Here is a 16,755-nt window from a genome sequence, read left to right as displayed (position 1 = left end):
TCGGCTTTCATCCAGCATGTTACCCAGCCCAAGTAACAGCAGGTAGAAAGGTATAGAGAAGCCAGAAGGCGTGAAGGGTTAAAGGCATCATCGCAGCCATTAGAGGGAAAAGTTGAAGCAATGCAAGCACGGTAGGCTCCTCTCCCTTCTTCCCCTCCCCTTTTCCAAACTCCCCACTTCCTAAGCCGGATCAGCGTTTAGGGAGGGCAGTCATCATCACGCAATCCTGAGCAGCTGGAGCTGACGTTGGACGGAGATGCCAGGTAGCTGAAAAAAAAAAAAAAAAAAAAAAAAGGCAGAGAAGGCAGCTGATACCCACTTTTCAACGATTCTTTTTTTTTTTTTTTTTTTTAGTCTGGGTCTGGACTTCAAGCATCACAGCGCCCGAGCCAGCTGATCTGAACCCTCAGTGTATTGCAATACCTTCTCTTCCCAAAGAAAAGATTCCACTGAGTAGCAGAATGCTCGCAGTGTCGCAGCCAGGGCTACAGCTGAGAGCCTTTTTGTAAATTTGTGTGTGTGCGCGCGTGTGTGATTCCTTTCTTTGAGGGCACCTTTGCTTTTTGTTACCCTGATGTGACTTTTGCTTCGCTTTGGAATGATGGGGATCTTTCTGGCTTATGTTGGATGCGTTTTCTTTTCCGTTTTGTATATTCAACAAGGACTTTCTACCCAAGGTAAGATCGCGCTTTGTCAAATGTGTGTGCGTGTGTGTACTCCCTAAAATCCGAAGCAGGGCTTCCAAAAAGATGCAGAGGGAAATATAGATTTCAAGCCTTAGAAATTGCAAACAAGCAGCAAAAGAGGGGAGAAGTTTACCCCTCGTGAGAATTAAACCGACTGCTTATACTACATTGCAAGGAGGAAAAATGAGAAACAGACGAATAGACGAAAATGCTGTGTGTATATTTCTAATGAATGCATACATACGCGTGCTTGGGCTGTGTGTCTATATATGCTTACGGCGAATAGCCACCCAGACATACATAACTATTACATGCACACATAATATAAGATGGCTAAATCGTGTGCATCCATTAAATATTGAAATCTATATAGGATCTGGCTCCCTTTCCACTCTTTTCCATATTCCTCAGTCTCAGCCCTTTGTTTCCCTTTAGTGACTATGTATAGACCTCAAAAAAGATTGACTTCTTTGAAGACCCCACTGAAAAGGGCGTCTCGCATTCCAAGCAGCCCCAGCTCTGCAGAATCCAGTTGCTTGGGACTTTGAGGGCTGCAGTGATCATTTCAGCACCTAGGACAGAGCGTCTCAGGCTGCCCGCTGAACGCTGCATCATTTCTGCACACGCAACTCCCGTCTTGATATTTTTTTGTTTAGCACTGACCAGGGAGGAGAACTTCTTTCCATCCCTGTGCATGCAGAATGAAGAGTCCCTTTGCCCGTTAACTAGCTGAATAGCTAGCACTGACTAAAAATAATGTGGGGGGGCGGGGGGGAGGCACTGCAAAATAAAAGAAATAGCAGCTTTATTATGCCTCTATTTCATAGTACAAGTGTTTAGAAAGCAAAAGGTGGTTCAGTATATTCCCAAATCACCCCACAAATAAACTTCAAATAACGAGCTTGGACGCATTAGGGATAAGGGGGATCACTGCAAATATTTCCTTCTAAGCTTTGTCAGCCTATAACAACACACAGCTGGGACTGGATAACTGACTGTTGAATTCTTTGAGCAATGGGTCTGTGCCTGTCCAGTGTTTCTTAGATTTGAACCAGAAGGTTTATTTATATATTTTTCTTTCTCTGGCCAGGGTGGCGTCTACAAGATTTAGCATGAAGTTTGCTCAATTTTTAAATGACCTACACACGAGCCCAAGGAAAATATAGGGAGACTCGATGGTGACTTTTAAGAAACATTGGTGTCTTGCACTGTGTGCATTTGTAGGAATTTTGCTCAACCGTAGAATGGTGTTGTAAGATGGGAGTAGTCATATTTAAAGAGGTGGGATGTTTGTTCGCTTTGGAAAGTGAGTCTGCTAGGATGAAGAATGATAAGAATCACTGTTTATTCGCTTCATTGTGCGAGCATGAATTATCATAAAAGAATACGTGACTCAGTTAATGTGTTTGAAACGTGCATTTTGATGAGTGATCATAACCCACCTCTTAGCACATTACACATTCTGAATATCTATTTCAGTTAACCCAATAGTGTTTAATCATTCACAAGGTATACACTCACCTAGCAAATGCAATACATGAGGGGTGCTGATTTTCCAAATTGCCTTTCACTGACATCCCTCAATGTGTTTGGTGAAGTACTGCATCCCACCCAGGGATTTTGGATCTAATTATATGTAACTTTCTTAACCCAGGGGAGCTATCAGAGGGGGTACTTAGCTTTCCCATTAGCCGGACTTGAGTACAAGAGCGGGAGTTGTGCGGATTGGGGAAAATATATAAATGTGTGAGACACAGCGGGGATGGAAGGAGAAGGGGGGGGTGAGAGAGAATGAGAAAAGAGATGGGGAAAGGGAGTGAGAAAAGATGTGGAACAGAGAAATGGGAACGATACATAGAAAGGGAGACTAAACGAGGAAATGAGCAAATGGACAAGGAAACCGGGATGGGAAAAGGTAGCGAGAAAGAGAACATGAAAAAAAAAAAAAAACAGACGAAAATGGGGGGTGGGGAGAGTGGGAAGAGGAGAGAAGAAGGAGCAGGAGATCCCAATAAGCTGTTTGCGTTTGTTTTGCAGCAAAATTCACCGAGTTCCCCCGAAATGTCACAGCCACTGAAGGGCAGAACGTGGAGATGTCGTGCGCTTTCCAGAGCGGCTCAGCCTCCGTGTACCTCGAGATCCAGTGGTGGTTTCTGCGAGCAGCCGAGGAGCAGGAGGCTGGAGGCGAGGTGACGGGCACTCAGGTACAGATGCGCCTCCACTGGGCTTCCCCCTCCCCCTCCAAGCGGGCAATCCACCCAAGCACGCCAAAAGTGGCGGGGGGGGGAGGGAAGTGGATTTCGCCTAAGGCTTAATGTGCTACTCATGAACTAACCCAGCAGGCTGCAGGGAGAAATGCCCACCCCAGGGGATGGGATCTTCGATGCCTGCCACTCCCCTAGCTCAGCTTCACATTTTAGGAAAGCGACATGGATTTCTCAAGCCTGATTCTCTCTTCAAACAACGCATATGTTAATAGAGTTGCTGCTTGCAGGACTGTATTTCCCCAAGGTCAAGATACTACAACAATCCCTTATTAGCCATTGGGGCACTCGCATTTGTAAGTCTAATTCAGCGGGGGGGGGGGGGGGGGTGCTGTTATTGGGGATGCACACCTTCAAAACAAACAAACAAACCAACAAACCAACAAACCATAATTGTAGCCTTCCAAGTCCAGCGTCGAGGACTGTTTTCTGGGGAGAACCTCGGTTTTTTCCCCCCTTGCGTTGTTTCTGGTTGATAGTTACACTGAAAAAGATTAAACATCCTTCTAATAGGAATCAGTTTAGGATTTCAGGACAACCACACAAGCATCCACTGGGCTCAGTCTTTACTTTTGTAAAGAAAGGGGAGAGGGAGCTCTCCCTTTGCCTGGAACATTTTCACTGAGATTGGACTGGAAAACAATTCATTGTCTCTAACATTTTAATCCTCCTATGCCGTCCACACGAGTTTTATATTAAGGATCCGTCCTGAAGCCTGATCGTAATAGGATGGAGAGTGACAGTTTAGTCTTACGAGAAGACGCTACGTATCTGTCCTCGTTTTCAATAGTGTTTTTTTCAGTGTGCCACAATCCCATAATGCTGGCTGCCGCAATAGCACTTGCATAGAATTGAAGCTAAATTCAGTCTGTTCAACTCTCCCAATGTGGTTCTGCCTATAGGTGGCACACTTGGCATGCAAGTGTTCTCGGGGAAAGGATGGCTGATACAATCTGCTTCGCTTTAGTGATTATTTTGCACAAGGGCCAGTAGTCCAGCACTGCACGGCAACAGCTCCTTACAACTGTCATCCTTTCCCAATAGGTGGAGCTCTTACCAGAGAGAGACTTGGACAATGACGGAACAAAGATAAGCGTAAGTATTTGAGGGGAAAAAAATAGAGAGAGAGCATTCCTACATAGTTCATTACTTTACATTTGCCATTAATTTAACATGCACCCAAAAGCCTGTGGGCAACCAACTAATCACAGTCATGGAGTTTACTTTAGTTTCTCTGTTCCTACACCCCCCCCCCCAGGCTGGTTTACAGGATGAGAGAGACTCAGAAAGAGATGCTTTCCTAGCCCTGTACACATTATCACAGAAACAATACAGCCCCAATGGGTTCATTAAACTGCATTGGTACAGATTTCCTCAACAAAAGCAAAATAACGGTCCAGGGCATGCTTGCCCCAAATATTCCTCATCCTGCAAGGAAAGCTGGATCAGTTTCCTCCTGAGCACTGCTCCCCTTTTCACCTCACCCCAGACCTACTTTCCAAGACCCTGCAGAGGGCTCTCCATGGGGCTGGGATCTGCCAGGGGGGAACGGAGCATGCTGAAGGTGGGCAGTGGTTTAGGCACACTTTGGGTAGTGGTGAAGGCTGGAGGTCCCTGTACCAGTGCCATGCAAATCACCCCCCTCCTCCCAGAAATCCTGGGACTGTACAAGCTCTGCTTTGGAGTCTCCTCTTGGCGGCAAGATCGCTCCCCCTCTCTTCCTTTTATGATGGTGCTGGGGGAGCCCTGTTACCACAGTTCCATTGGAGTCATGGTGACAGGACAAGATGGAGGGGATGCAGGGCTGACAGAAGTACATGGATTTCCTTTGGCTGGCCCTGGCCATCTGGGGATCCATTAAATTGATGGGTGCACCCTCTGGCTTATTCAACAGGAGAAAAGCCCATTATGCCCTCTTCCACTCTGCAAATGGAGCAACTCCACAAGGTTATTCTCACCTGGCACAGAATCCCACCCCCAGTTAACCCCTCCTGTGGCATTGATCCCTGGAGAGCTTGATGCAGTCCCAGAATTCTAAATGAGGAATAAATGCTGAAAGTTTGCCCAGAAATGGCATATCCCTTCAGCTGAATATGTAGCTATTTAAATGGGTGATTTCAGAAATTAGTTAAAGCTGGCAGAGAACAGACATTGATGCTGCTGAGAGGGCAACTGACCTGAGAAGAGTCAGGATGCAGTTCTTCCTGTGGCAATACCTCTATTGATTTTATTGGGTGTGCTCTCTCTGTGCCAAGCCTGCAGGATTGGACTCTATCTCCCATTTGGAGATTAAAATTTTTACACAATTTTGTGCCCTCCCCTCCCTGCTACCGGACCTGATAGCAGGGAGGGGAGGGCACAGGAGCTTTTCCCCTCTTTTGCTGTCCCTGCACTCAGAGGAGCTGAGGGACTTCTCCCTTCCAATGCCCCAGAGATTTAAGGAGATGGGACCATTGTTCATTCTTAACAAATACTGCAGTGTACACGTCTCACATGATCCCCAAAGGGATTTTGCCTCTCAGACAGAATCCATCTTGAACTCTCACGGGGCAGTGCAGCCCGACACAGGCACAATCTGGCCCTAAATCAGCAACAACCACATTAATCAGCAATATAAGATAATCATGTATGTTAAAGCCTTCACTCCCTTCTTCTCTGGTGCCTACATGTAATTAGCCAACTAATTAATGGTAGGTTGAAGGACAGTTGGCTATAGTTGAAGTGACATTTTAATGTATATACATTATATCAAACACTGTACGTATTTTGACCACAGCCCCCTCACTCACATTTCCTATGTTGCTTGTCACTTTACCCTGTAAACCCTTCATGGAATGGACCATATGTTCTGGAGAGGATTGATGGACCCCTGATTTGGGCCTTTGTGCACTATTGCAATAGAAATACAACCATTACCAATAAACTCATTAATTACTCAGAACATACTCATTCAAAACTCCCACCAAAGTCCATAGAAATGTTGACTGAATAAGAACTACAGGATCTGGCTCATCTTTGTTACAGTTCAGGCCTTTCACATTATACTTGTCTCTTATTATGTGTGTCAATAATTAAAGCCTGGCCATTCTATTATACAGCCCAATATATTCATAGGCTTGTGTAATAGATATTTTATATTTGTAATAAAAATGTTGTCTACATTACTTTGGCATTCTAAATCTACTGACTATAAAAGAAGACTACTTTTTCTTGGATGTCTGAATAGAATTCCTATTAGCTTTAATGGAATGTATCCATACCAAATGGAGAATAAACGGCGAACTGTATTTGATAAATCCTTATCAAGAGACAGTAACATGTAGGGGCTGGGTTTTTAACAATGCTGAATCTCACCATTTCTGGTGATCAATGTCCTAACAGATAAAGCACAATGTGGGACATGAGCTGTTGTCTGCTACAGACTACTAATTTACATTATGCAACAGGACAACCATCTCCTTATGCACCTACCAATAATACGTAGGAAAAAAAGTTGATCATGGGGGACTTCAATTTGAGTGACTGGCAGCATGAGAACTCCAGCATAAGCCATCACTGGAATTTCTAAACATTATAGATGACAATGTCCTAAATCAGCCAATATAGGGAAATTATATATTAGACCTTTACCTAACAGATAAAGAGGAACTGATCACAGAACTAACATATTTATGTATTTATTTGCTGGTCTGAACGTAATTCTTCTTGCACTGATCACAGACCTAATATTTATTTAATTTATTTATTTATTTGCTGGTCTGAACGTAATTCTTCTTGCACATTTTAAATGTGATCAAGTCATGATAACTTGTACTTAAGCTACCATTAACTTTTATATATATATAGTGCTTTAATATAGCCAGTTTCACAAAACTGAAAACAATTATGAAACAAATCATCTGGGAGAAAGAATTTAATCAGAAAAATGTGATGATAATTGGGAATAATTTAAGAACACCTAACTAGATGCGTCAAAAGCCACAATCCCACAACTGAAGAAGAATGTGGTGGTTAAAAACAACAAACAACAACAACAAAACCCCTACCTCTTTTAATGGGAAATTAAGACAACTATAACAAATAAAAGAAACAAAATATAACAAATGGAAGAAAGGAGAAGTTGATAGTCAAGAATATAAATCAGAAGTTAGGAATTGAAGAAAATTGGTAAGGGGGAAGCCAAGGGACATTAGGTGAAATCTATGGCCAGCAGAGTTAAAAACAATAAGGAGTTTTTTCGATGTATTAGGAATAAAAAGAATCCTGACAATAGTACTGTTCCATTACTGGACGGAAATGCTAAAATTACCAATAATGATGCAATTGTTCAATAAATATTTCTCTTCTGTATTTGGGGAAAAACAGATGATTCAGTCTCATCATATGGTGATGACAATACTTTTTCCATTCCACTAGTATCTCTGGAGGATATTTAATAGAAGCTACTCAGTTAGACATTTTAAAATCAGCAGATCCAGATAACTTGCATCCAAGAATTTTAAAAGGGCTGACTGAGGAGCTCACTGGTCTGCTAATGTTGATTTTCAATAAGTCTTGGAGAACCAGGGAAGTTCCAGAAGACTAGAAGAAAGCTGATGTTGGGCCAATTTTTAGAAAGGGTAAATAGGATGAACTGGGTAATTATAGGCCTGTCATCCTGACATCGATCACTGGAAAGCTAATGGAGTTAAGGGTCTTGATTAATGAAGAACTAAAGGAGGGTGAAGTAATTAATACAAATTGACATGGATTTATGGAAAATAGAACCTGTCTACCTGGATATCTTTTTTTTTTTATGTTTGTGTGAGATTACAAGTTTTGTTGACAAAGGTAATAGTGTTGATATAAAATACATAAATGTTTGTAAGGTGTTCGACTTGGTACCACGAAACATTTGATAAAAAAAACCTAGAATATAAAATGAACACAGCACAAATTAAATGTATTTAAAAACTACCTAACTGATAGTTTTCAAAAAGGAACTGTAATGAGTGGGTCTGTTTCCAGTGCAGTCCCACAGAGATTGCTTCTTGACTCTATGCTATATAATGTCTTTATCAATGACCTAGAAGAAAACATAACATCATCACTGATAAAGTTTGCAGATGACACAAAAACTATGGGAATGATAAATAATGAAGAGAACAGGTCTCTTTTTCAGAATGATCTAGATCATGGGTTAAACTGGGCACAAGCAAACAATATGCATTGTAATATGGCTAAATGTAAACATATACAACTGGGAACACAGAATGCAGGCCATACATACAGGATGGGGAACTCTATCCTGGGAAGCAGTGACTCTGAAAAAGATGTGGGGTTGTGGTGGATAATCAGTAGAACACGAGCTGCCAGTGTGACACAGTGACCAAAAGAGCTAATGTGATCCTGGGATGTATACACAGGGGAATCTTGAGTAGGAATTCAGAGGTTATTTTAGCTCTGTATTTGGCACTGCTGAAACTGGTGCTGGAATCCTTTCTCCAGTTCTGGTGCCCATAATTCAAAAAGGATATTGATAAATTGGAGAGGGTTCAGAGAAAAGTAACAAGAATGATTAAGGCATTAGAAAACATGCCTTATAGTGATAGACTCAAGGAGCTCAATCTGTCTAGTTTAACAAAGAGAGTATTAAAGGGTGACTTGATTACAGTCTATACAGGTGTGCTGGAACAATTTTTATAGTGGGGGTGCTGAGAGCCATTGAACCAAACTGTAAACTCTGTATATAATAGAAACCACTTCAAGCCAGGAATCCCCAGCATCCCTAGTTCCAGTACCTTTGAGTCTATAAGTACATGTATGGGGAACACATAATTAATAATGGGCTCTTCAATCTAGCAGTGAAAGGTATAATGCAATTCAATAGTCAGAAGTTGAAGATAGACACATTCAAACTGGAATAAGGTGTACATTTTTAATGGTGAAAGTAATTAACCGTTAGAACATATTACCAAGAGTCATGGTAGATTCTCCATCACCGGTAATTTTAAAATTAAGATTGGATGTTTTACTAAAAGATCTGCTATAGGAATTATTTTGGAGAAGTTCTATGGCTTGTGTTATACATGAGGTCAGACTATGTGATCGCAGTGGCCCCTTCTGGGCTTAGAATCTATGAATATATAATTTGGAAGAGGAACACTATATAATTAAGCATGCTCTCTTTGCATTTTAAAATTTAGAAATGGCTAAAGAGAAGACAAATTCTGCACTCAGTTACTTCTCTGCAACACCATTGACTTTGTTGATGTTGCACAGGGATTCATAAAGGCAGAATTTGGCCCACAGAGACGGTTTACATGCTGACTGCCCTTTCAATTTCTCTTTTATTGTTTTTTTGATAACTGGATCAGTATAGGTATTATATTATTACTGATTAAGTTTAACTATCCAGCACTTTCTGTAGATTTAATGTTGATTACATTATTACAATGATTACAATGATTACATTTAATGCTTGAAACATTTAATTTATGCCGTGAGTACAGTTTGCCATATAAAATAATTCATATGCAGAGCTGGGAACAATAACATTGTATGCTTAAAAGTCTATCACATTTCTTGCTGCTGACATGTATCCACAAGTTACACAGCAGACTGGATAAGGGCTTTGCCAAAATGGGGACTATGATATGTCAAGCTGTCAGGAACATTATGTTGCATAATCATAAATAACACATACCTGATTGCAGTGTAATACTTTTCCTTTTCCAAGATCTGTCACATCTTCATTATCTGAATGTTTCTCTACTGCATATTGCCTTTAATCTTCTATATTTACATGAAATGAAGCTACATTTGCACCTGAATTTATATAACGGATATAGGCAGCAGAATTAATGGCACTCCCTAAAACTCATAGCTTTCAATGATGATGAACCCTCAAACTGGCTTCCTGTTAGGGTAATCCATAAATGAAAAAGTGTTCTGGAATCACAGATATAAAGTAATATACACTTAAATATAAATGACTATATGGAAAGAAGCGTACAGGGGGAAAAAATCTGCTACTTTTGCTAGTGTTTCTTGGTAACTTTCACTTATGAGTAAATTACAATGTCTTGTTATGTCTTCAAAAATAAATAATTTGTGCTTTTAAATTAATTACACAAGGTGAAAAATGCATTATGCTGCCTTAGGATAGCAAAGGTTACATTGCGTGCCTTGGTATTAGCTGATGCCTCACAACATAACATAGAGTATGAGCAATTTTCTATTGTCAAATCACTGTCACAATATTTTAATAAGCACATGCTTCTATAAATAAAAGGGGGGAAAACTGGCTACATGTCACCAGATGCCTCATCATTACTGTTAACAAATGAATTCACAAAGCCTTGCACAAACCTGAAGGAGACACATTTAATGTCAAGTGGTACTTTTTAAAACAAGGAAGACTACAAGATAGCCTAATAAAGTGTTAAAGAAATGTAAACATTGGCAAACATCTTAAATAAGGCTGTTAATGCAGTGGTTCAAAATCTCAATGATTCAACAAAGTTATCTAATTGGAAAGGTTTAACCAAAGAAATACACTATCAGCAGCTTCATGCAAGAAAGCTCATTAAGAATGCTCATGATCTGAAAGAATTAATTAAAGAGCATGGGAGACTGGGTTGTTTGTCTGAGGCCAATTAACATTTCAGAGCATACCATCTAAGCAGATTTGGAATTAAGTCACCAGTTGTCCATATGCCTACAGAAAGCAAAATTCATCTTTGGTGTAACTTCACTGAAATAAGAAAAAATACACCACATTGGTTTGGCCCATGGTCTTTTAGGGTATGTTATATGGCAGTTAGACACTTCCAGCTGGCCTCTGCCAGTTGATTCAGGGTCTCAGGGCTTGGGTTTCAGGGCTGTTTAATTGAAGTGTAGACTTCCAGGCTCAGGCTGCAACCTGAGCCCTGGGACCCTTCCACCTTGCAGGTCCTAGAGCCTGGGCTCCAGCCTGAGCCCAGAAGTTTATGCTGCAATTAAACAGGCCTGCAGTATGAGTCCTGTAAGCCCAAATCAGCTGGCACAGGCCAGCCCCAGGTGTCTAACTGCAGACATCCTCTTAGGACAGCTGCATTCTGTATGTCAGTGTATTCTTCATAGAGAAAGAATATGAGAATGGTAATGTCTGATATTTTTTGTTCCTGGAAAATTTGCAGACAGTGAAAGTACAAGGGAATGACATCTCCCACAAGCTGCAGATTTCAAAAGTGAGGAAAAAGGATGAAGGCTTGTATGAGTGCAGGGTGACAGATGCCAACTATGGAGACCTTCAGGAATACAAGGCTCAGGCATTTCTCAAAGTCAATGCTAACAGCCACTCTCGGCGAATGCAGGCCTTTGAAGCATCCCCAATGTGGCTGCAAGATATGAAACCTCGCAAGAACATCTCAGCAGCTGTTCCCAGTAGCGTCCATAACTCTTCCAATCAGCGTCTGCGCTCTACCACCAGCCCCGAAGCAGCAGCTAAAATCCCAAAACAGAGTCCACAATCAGGTATGATAAGCATTTTGAGCATTTCAATGTCTTGCTAACCAGCGTGCAACATGAGGTTAACCCAGACGGGATCACTGTGATAGGGAAAGGTTGGTGCCCAATATATACATATATATGCTAAGAATAAGTAATTGAAACTAAATATTATGGGAAACATTTTCAAAAATGTGTAAGAGGCTTAGGAGCCTTAATCTCATTGGAAGTCAATGGGACTTAGGTGTCTAAACCCAGATCCTCAAACATATTTAACACCTAACTTCCATTGAAATCTGTGGGAGTTAGGTGCGTACGGATGTTTGAGGATTTGGGCCCTAGTGCCTATCTTATTTCTGAAAATGGGACTTAGACTCCTAAGTCACATAAATGCTGTTGAAAATGTTTCACTGTGTATGCTTTAGGAATGGTTGCACAGAGAATATGCATTTGCCATTTGTCAGTCGTCAGACTGAAGACACTAAAATGGTAATGCCTCATTTTCTGTCACACAGAAATAAACCTCTGTTTTATATGGAAGCTATGAATAACCTACACTGGAGTGAGTGTTTGCCATTTAATATACAATGGTGAATGCTACAATTACACATACAGTGTGACTCTCCACTGTTACATGATAGTGATGGTGAGAGTGAGGAAATGAAGAAATAGAACACACAAATGATCAATACAAGCTCTTTGGAAATGCAAAACAACCAAAAAAAAGTTTTGAAAAGTCAGCTGTGCAAGTTAAAGCTTCTGATATTATCTCACATGACCTTTTCTTAAACTAACTAGGGAAATATAGCCTACACAAACCTACAACACATTGATGTACTACTGGTTGGAAAAAAACATTCTTAGAGAATAGTTATCAATGGTTCACAGTCAAGCTGGAAGGATATATTGAGTGGGGTCCCACAGGGATCTGTTCTGGGTCTGGTTCTATTCAATATCTCCATAAACAATTTTGATAATAGCATAAAGAGTACACTTATAAAGTTTGCAGATAATGCCAAGACGGGAGGGGTTGCAAGTGCTTTGGATGACAGGACTAGAATTAAAAATGACCTTGCCAAACTAGAGAAATTGTCTGAAATTAATAGGATGAAACTCAATAAGGACAAATGCAATGCACAACACTTAGGAAGGAATAATTAATTGCCCAAACACAAAATGGGAAATGACTGCCTAGGAAGGAGTACTGAAGAAAAGGATCTGTGGGGTATAGTGAATCACAAACTAAATATGAGTCATTTTTTTTTAAAAAAAAAGGTGAACATAATTCTGGGATATATTAGTGGCAGTGTTGTAAGCAAGACACAAGAAGTAATTTTCCCTCTATATTCAGCACTGATAAAGCCTCAGATGAAGTACTGTGTCTAATTCTGGGCATCACACTTTGGGAAAGATGTGGAAACACTGGAGAAAGTCCAGAGAAGAGTAAGAAAACAATTAAAAGTCTAGAAAACATGACTTATGAAGAAAGATGAAAAATAGGATTTGTTTAGTCTGGAAAAGAGAAGACCGAGAAGGGACATAACAGTTTTTAAGTATGTAACAGTTTGTTATAAATAGGAGGGTGATAAATTGTTCTTTTTTAACCACTGTGTACAGGACAAGAAGTAATGGGCTTAATTTGCAGCAAAGGGGATTTAGATTAGACATTAGGAAACATTTCCTAAGTGTAGGAGTAGTTAACACTGGAACAAATTACCTAGGCAGTTTGTGGAATCTCTATCACTGGAGGTTTCTAAGAACATGTTAGACAAACACCTGTTAGGGATGGTTCTTAGTAATACTTACTCCTGCCTCTTTGCAAGGTACCGGACTAGATGAACTATTGAGGTCCCTTTCAGTCCTACATTCCTATGATTCTCTGGGTTACTTCCAATTTACCAAAAGAGAATGCAGTTGAGCAAGGCACTTAAGCATGTGCCTAACTTTAAGCATGTAAAAAGAGCTGCTCAAAAATTTTCTAATTGAATGTTTTGACATCAGAAAATGTCATTTAATTGAAACAGAAACTTCCTATGGAAATGTGTTGATTTCCAAAGAAATTCCCTTTTGGGAAATAAAAAAAAAAGGGGGGGGGAGTATTTTGATAAATCAATACATTCCACTGTGACATTTTTGGAATGGAATGTTTTGATTTGTCATGTCAAAATGACCTTTTGTTTGGAAATTTATTTTCATTTATATTGTAAATATGTATGTGTGTGTGTATATATATATATATATATATATATATATATATATGTGTGTGTGTGTAATCTAAAAATGTCAAAATTGAAATGCAATGTTTCAATTTTATTGAAACAAAGTGTTTTCATAGATACTATGGTCAGAAGGGACCATTATGATCATCTAGTCCAACCTCCTGCACAACACAGGCCACAGAATCTCACCCACCCACTCCTGCGAATAACCTCTCACCTATGTCTGAGCTATTGAAGTCCTCAAATCGTGGTTTAAGGACTTCAAGGAGCAGAGAATCCTCCAGCAAGTGACCCGTGCCCCATGCTACAGAGGAAGGCGAAAAACCTCCAGGGCCTCTTCCAATCTGCCCTGGAGGAAAATTCCTTCCCGACCCCAGATATGGCAATCAGCTAAACCCTGAGCATATGAGCAAGATTCACCAGCCAGATACTACAGAAAATTCTTTCCTAGGTAACTCAGATCCCACCCCATCTAACATCCCATCACAGGCCATTAAGCCTATTTACCATGAATATTTAAAGATCAATTAATTACCAAAATCACGTTATCCCATCATACCATCTCCTCCATAAACTTATCGAGTTTAATCTTAAAGCCAGATAGATCTTTTGCCCCCACTGCTTCCCTTGGAAGGCTATTCCAAAACTTCACTCCTCTGATGGTTAGAAACCTTCATCTAATTTCAAGTCTAAACTTCCCAATGACCAGTTTATATCCATGTGTTCTTGTGTCCACATTGGTACTGACCTTAAATAATTCCTCTCCCTCTCCGGTATTTATCCCTCTGATATATTTATAGAGAGCAATCATATCTCCCCTCAACCTTCTTGACATGATTACATTTTTTCCTGTAAATTTCATGTCACAGGAATTTTAGAAATCCTTTGTTTTCATTCAAAACAAAACTAATTTCAAAATCACAGAATTTCCTTCAAATCAGAACCTGAAATCCTCAAACAGCAATATCTGTGAGTAATTCTACTTAAGTCAATGGGACTAGTTAGAAGCTTAAAGGTAGACACATACTTAAGCACCTTGACCAGAATTTGGACGCAGCAGGTAGTCCATTAAACTATTCTGGTAGCATTACAGGTATAAAAGATTCACTAATTCAATAATTTATCCAACATTTTGCCCTGTAAGGGCTGTGTCCTGCGAGTGATCTGGATGCAAACCTCTCATTGATTGTTACGGGCATTCCAAAATCAAAATAACATTCAGTCATAGCTCTGAGAGGGCAAGACATATGCTTATCTTCATGCTTCAACATTTTCTCAAAATGATATTTATTGTAGGCCAAGTACAGACAGTCCTAATAATAAAGTATTAGTAATTTAATCTCTTACATTCATGTGTGGTTTCTGATGAAGCAAAGTTTCATGCTCCATTCACAAAGCCAAATTCACCTACTGAGGAAAATTGACTTTCACTAGTACTGATTTTGACTCAATATATTGTATGTTGATTTCACCTAATCAACAGTCAAATGCCATAATGTAACTGACAGTGGAGTCTGCACCAATAGTTTAACTTTTGAGGCTCAAGATTGATTTTCCTCATATTGAGAAGACTGGGGGCTTAATTTTTACTTTCAATCTGATTTGGTGATATTTTAGACCCACTTTGAATTCATTTTACAGAAGTATAAATGCCTACAGAAGGTACCAGGCAGCGGAGAATTTGGCCCACATGTCTAGTGATTCCAACTGAGGAAGAAGAAGCATCCAATTTTGGGACATCAGAATGGCAGAACAGAGATAGTAGTTATAGGCAGGCACATTGTGTATGATCTTTCTTACTAATGTAATTAATCAACATGTGTCTGCCCTAATTTCCTTATGTGGTTCAAAAGAAAATTAATCTCTTTTCTCATATTTCAACGTAGTGCTCAAATACAGAAACTAGCAGGAGACTGACATTTTCATGTTTCATTCAATTTTATGCAGTGAAGGAACCTATCCTAGGGAATGGAAACATTGTTAAAAATTAAAATATACCTGCATAATTCAAATGTTTGTGATTATATTTCATACAATGGGGTAGACTGGGATATCTTTACTTTTGTTGAGTAGTACCTTGACATCAGTGGGACTGCTTGCAGAATAAGGTTTCACCCAGTGTGTGTAACGGTGTCAGAATTTAGTCCAGTATTAGAGTTGGGGTTGTATTACCTTATGACCAACATTAAATTTTCTCATTGCATTGATCAGCACATTGCAAAGAAATCTGGGTCCTATAATTACAGGAAAGAGACTTGGGATTTAGGAAATTTTAAATCTATATATTTTGCAGGGTATAGCTATGAGGTAGGCAAGATCAGTTCCTTCTGATTGTATGATGTTTTCGCCGCACAATTTATATTTGAAAGGTAGGCATCACTCTGTTGAACTCTTTCACTGCTCATGTTCACCCAACATTCTTTTAAGTGTCAGTTTTCAGTTGACAATAGAGATCTAAAAAGTACCACTAGAGAATAATTTCTCAACCCAAGGGCAGTCGTTAAACATAAAAAAAAAACATTTGCCAGCTATTACCATTTTAAAGTACCCGAGGTTACCATAATTTCCCACTATACTCAGGAGAAAGAATATTTGTGGTAACTGTGAGGGAACTGTATAGGAATGGTTGGTAAATGATATTTTTTTGATGGCTTATTCTGTATATATAGTTTATGGGCTTTTATATATCTCTGTGGCTCTTGTATATCCGTTATTTACCTCACAGGATGTTGTGAATCTTAATTCATAAAAGTTCACACATCACTGTGAAATGTTTAAATAAAAATGCTATATATACTTGTAAAGTATTCTAGTTATAGAAACAGATACAGAATAGACAGAGAGAGTGTGCACCAGAAAGAACAAAAAACATGTATTCCACACCAAAAAAAAACATACAGTGAAGAAGTATTAAATTCTATTTTAAAATAAAAACAAAAAGGGAAGCAAAAGTCAGAGCTGTCATAGCTTGACCCTTTGATTTCATATGCCTGGGCTGCTGCAAATGAAGTTTGCCATCACGGCATAACAGCAGTCTGACTAATATGACAGCCTAATATGCATATATTCAGAAAAATGTCTTACGTAGGTGGAGTGATAGACATTTTCTCTGCATAA

At 39.7% G+C, this 16,755-nt stretch overlaps 1 protein-coding gene across 2 annotated transcripts in view; it reads left to right on the top strand.

Annotated features, from left to right (window-relative positions):
* Positions 1-598: 598 nt before the first annotated feature.
* The window catches only part of VSTM2A (V-set and transmembrane domain containing 2A), a 32,407-nt gene continuing 16,250 nt past the window's right edge, over positions 599-16,755 (top strand). For both annotated transcript variants that reach the window (XM_077809203.1, XM_077809204.1), the window contains exons 1-4: positions 599-677; positions 2,724-2,890; positions 3,995-4,045; positions 11,110-11,446. In XM_077809203.1, the coding sequence (XP_077665329.1) occupies positions 599-677; positions 2,724-2,890; positions 3,995-4,045; positions 11,110-11,446 (634 nt within the window). The remainder of the gene's footprint in view (positions 678-2,723; positions 2,891-3,994; positions 4,046-11,109; positions 11,447-16,755) is intronic.

This window comes from Eretmochelys imbricata, chromosome 2, assembly GCF_965152235.1.
Source record: "Eretmochelys imbricata isolate rEreImb1 chromosome 2, rEreImb1.hap1, whole genome shotgun sequence".
Taxonomy (NCBI): domain Eukaryota; kingdom Metazoa; phylum Chordata; order Testudines; family Cheloniidae; genus Eretmochelys; species Eretmochelys imbricata.
Note: the sequence above shows the minus strand (reverse complement) of the source record. Positions and strands in the feature narration are given on the sequence as shown.